Source organism: Vicia villosa, linkage group LG1 (genome assembly GCF_029867415.1).
Source record: "Vicia villosa cultivar HV-30 ecotype Madison, WI linkage group LG1, Vvil1.0, whole genome shotgun sequence".
NCBI lineage: Eukaryota > Viridiplantae > Streptophyta > Magnoliopsida > Fabales > Fabaceae > Vicia > Vicia villosa.
Window position 1 is genome coordinate 12,414,244 of NC_081180.1, and position 4,073 is coordinate 12,418,316.

Consider the following 4,073-nt stretch of genomic DNA (forward strand, 5'->3'; position numbering starts at 1 on the left):
CATTGCCCAACTTTATGGATATAAGAATGAATTTCTTCTACTCATTCTCTAATAGCAAAATTCACACTATAAATAATTAAAATAATAATAAAAAATAACTAGTTAATGATAATTGTATTTTAACCACATCAACAAAAAATTTATCATATTTCAACATGATATAAAAAAAATTGAATTTTAAAAATGAAATATATCAATTTGCATAGACTTGTAAAGTTGGTGTAACAATCACAAAAATCTTAAAACTTAATTCACTTTACCAAAAATATTAAAAGTAATCTTAATACACAAATCTCACCATAGATTTCAAAACACTCAAATCAAACGGTGAATAACACTGTCGCTAAAGCACTCAAATCAACAGAGTGCGGGTTTAGGGTTTTAGGGTTTTGCAATGGCGTCGAGACCGGAGCGATTAGCACCACCGGAGATTTTCTACGATGATACCGAAGCTCGCAAATACACTTCTTCTTCCCGTATTATCGAAATTCAGGTTTCCCATCTTCTTATCCTTTCAATTTCATTTTTTCCCATTTCTCTTTAAAATCAATTCAATTCTGATTTTGTTAGTTGTCAAAATAGGCTTCACTATCAGAGCGAGCTTTGGAGCTACTCGCTTTGCCTGAAGACGGTGTTCCCAAATTGCTTCTTGACATTGGTATTTTTTCAATCAATTTCATTCATTTTTTTGATATTTCTCGTTTATTTGTTCATTCCTTATGTTCGCCGCGTGATTTGTGAATTTTGTTATTGTGTAGGTTGTGGATCCGGACTCAGCGGCGAGACACTATCTGAAGAGGGTCATCATTGGATTGGTCTCGATATTTCGCCTTCCATGCTTGGTATGGTTTTCTTTTCCTCTATTTCTTTTGTTCTTAGTATTGTTCATATGTATATTTTCTTGTTTGTAATTCTATTTTTGAAATTGTGAACTTGTAGACATTGCATTGGAGCGCGAGGTTGAGGGTGACCTATTACTTAGCGACATGGGTCAGGTACAATATTCATGTTCCCGTGGGATTATTAGCTTTTTCCATATGTAATAAAATTAACATGTATGCTCTGCATCATGCCTTACGGTTTTATTTTGCAATGTATCTTTGGTTTCAGGGTTTAGGGTTTCGTCCTGGAGTTATTGATGGGGCCATTAGTATATCTGCCGTTCAGGTGAGCTTTCGATAACTAAGTTAATCAAACTAGAAAATATTACGAGAGAGAGAAGAGTTTGAACTCTAGGATGGAAGAAATGATACTCAGTTATAGTGTGTCAAGTTTAAAGTTACAAAGAAAACTTTTGGTGATATAGTTTATTCATGACAACTAACAACCTATTTCCTTAGTTTGAACTGGGCGTAATTAAGTCATGTATTTCTACCAAATTTCATTTGGGCGCGTGTGTGTCTCATTTTCTTTACTAATTTTGGCGACTCTTGTATGATAATGCAGTGGCTCTGTAACGCTGATAGATCTTCTCACAACCCTCGATTAAGATTGAAGTATGTTCCTCTATTTGTTTTACCACTTTTAGTTGTTTAATATCCATGTTTAATGAATCTCGTAAAACTCAAAGCATATTGTGACTTGCAGCTTTTTTACACATTTCTCCAACTTACGATCTTATGTTAAGACTTAAGACTGGTTTTTGCTGGAAAATTTCACAATTACACGCACTATAACACTAAGTAATTTACATTCTTTTGCAGGGCATTCTTTACATCTTTATACAAATGTTTGTCCAATGGTGCTAAAGCTGTTTTTCAAGTGTATCCTGAAAATAATGACCAGCGTGAATTGATTATGAATGCTGCAATGCATGCTGGGTTTGCTGGTGGCATAGTGGTGGATTTTCCACACAGGTATGTATAGATTTTGCAATGCTACTGGGGCTTATGCAACCTAGGTATTCTCTGTCCATTCATCTATATTTGAACTTTTTACAAACTTTCCATTGTGTTGTATTGTGCCTGTATCAATCTTAAAACTGTATACTTTTCCACTTTTCCACTTTTCCATTCTTTCCGTATTGTGGCTGTATCAATCTTAAAGTGTATTGGCTTCATAGGTGAGAACCAGCTGAAATATATTAAATGTCTTAGTGAATCATCTTAAAACTGCATACTTTTCCACTCTTATCTGAAAAAGTGAATCATATTAGTGCATGCTGAAATGAAAGATGGGATAAAGACAGATGGGAAATGTGCAATGTATCTGGACATTTGTTGCATTGTTCTTTTTGCATTCATTACCAGTAGTTAAGCTTCCAATTCTATATCCCACCTTTACTTAATGTAACATGTCTAAAAGAAAAACTATGATAGTTCAGTGTTATGTATTTGTGTTTTGTTCAGTTTGTGTTTTTAGCATTGATTTCTCTTGACGATAATCGTTGCACAGCCTTCTTGAGCATGGGTTTTTCACTAACCGGAGAACACTTATCTTATGTTAGTTCTAAGAAGAGAAAAGAGTTTCTTGTTCTTGCATGTGGTCAAGTATCAACGTATGCATCCTTGTCAGAAGGTAAAAATGAAGATGAAAATCAGTTATCTGATGATGAGAGTGACAGTGAAGATGAAGAAAATCAGACAGTAAGTCTCACCACATCCATGTATTCGATTCAGGGATTTCTAATAGGCAAAATGAATGTTTATAAAATTTTATTCTTCAAAATCATTTCAAATTTCGAAAACACAAATTATTTCAGACTTGCTTATGTATGCAATCCATTCTTTTTTGTTACTACACTAGCTCATAGTTTTTTAAAAATACCGCAGGTGCGTAACTTCGACAGACATAGACACTTGAAGAGACAGAAAAATAATAAGAGCGGCAAGGGAAAGGAATGGATACTGAGGAAGAAGGATCAGATGAGAAGAAGAGGAAACAAGGTTCCTCAAGATACAAAGTACACAGGTCGGAAACGAAAGGACCGATTTTGATAGGTTTTGGTGTTTGCCTCATAGTGTTGCATATTTATTTTTCATTTTATTATTATGTCAGTGTTTTAAAAATATATATAACAAAATCCCATTTTTGCTTGAATTGTTTGCAATGACCCAATTCTATAATACATAGTTTTAAGTGATGAGTAATTATATTTGGATTTGGATGTGTAATTCACGTAGTTGTTGCTGACAGAAGGGGTTACAAAAATTGGTGTAAAAGGCACAGGTGCTAGACATAAGTGATTAATAGCCTGTTAAATTAAAAAGTACTAGATTTTACTAATGGGTCTTGTTAATTTTTTATTTGTACCTTGCTTATATTTCGTTTAAGAGGGAGTGTATATGTCATCAGATTTTCAAATGTTATTCAACACATTTTTCAAATCATTTTAAAAATCTTGCCAATTTTTTCAAAAGTTGTGTTCAACACACAATCAATCAGTTTTTCAACACTATTAACTTCATTATTGTTCCAAATCATACCTAATGAAATTCTTGTCTCTTCTTATTGTTGATGTCTCTTCTCAGTCTTCTTTTACTAGAAGCTTAAATTTGTTTGAAGGATCATTTTAGAACTCTGGAAATCACTTCTAGAAAGTCTAAATTATGTTTGTTTACTATTGCTATATATATGTTCATTTAGGTTGTGTGGGTATTATTTGTCTTTAAATATTTGAAAACTTACTATGATTTTTTAGGTTGTGTAGTAGTATTTGTCTTTAAATATTTGAAAACTTATTAATATTTGTTTTAACTTCTTATGCGGATATCTCATCAGATTTTGACTTTGATCCAGGTCCAAAATCAAATGTTTCATCAGATTTTGACTTTGATCCAGGTCCAAAATCAAATGTTTCTGTGTTCTTCATCAAAGATTTGTTAATTAGCTCTTCTTTAGAGTCATCTCCTATTGTCTTTATCAAATATCTTTTGGATAATTGTTGATAAAAGTATCCATTTGAATTAGAGTAGCTTTTGAGCTCCTTCTGTCTTAGCAAGATGGATAAGTCTTCAGGAGGTAGAGACACCACGTCTTCTACAAAAACTATCATGATTGTTGTACGTAGTTGAAGGTGCTACTCTCGTTGTAAATCAAGGAATGTATCTTTATTTGACACAGACAAGTGTTTG

General features: G+C 33.0%; 1 protein-coding gene across 1 annotated transcript; it reads left to right on the plus strand.

The window, feature by feature from the left end:
- Positions 1-292: 292 nt before the first annotated feature.
- LOC131601125 (18S rRNA (guanine-N(7))-methyltransferase RID2-like) lies at positions 293-3,225 on the plus strand. The gene is made up of 9 exons (XM_058872877.1): positions 293-493; positions 583-658; positions 759-842; positions 940-995; positions 1,111-1,167; positions 1,447-1,496; positions 1,704-1,856; positions 2,447-2,585; positions 2,772-3,225. Exons 1-9 carry the CDS (start codon positions 395-397, stop codon positions 2,934-2,936), a joined length of 879 nt encoding a protein of 292 aa, XP_058728860.1. The 5' UTR covers positions 293-394; the 3' UTR covers positions 2,937-3,225.
- The last annotated feature ends 848 nt before the right edge of the window (positions 3,226-4,073 follow it).

What these genes read in the sequence shown, in the direction of transcription:
- LOC131601125 (XM_058872877.1), top strand. Translation starts at nt 395, where the DNA reads ATGGCGTCGAGACCGGAGCGATTAGCACCACCGGAGATTTTCTACGAT. An exon ending in TTAGTATATCTGCCGTTCAG is followed by an intron (nt 1,168 to 1,446) that starts GTGAGCTTTCGA and finishes ATGATAATGCAG; the next exon opens with TGGCTCTGTAACGCTGATAG. An exon ending in AAGATGAAGAAAATCAGACA is followed by an intron (nt 2,586 to 2,771) that starts GTAAGTCTCACC and finishes AAAATACCGCAG; the next exon opens with GTGCGTAACTTCGACAGACA.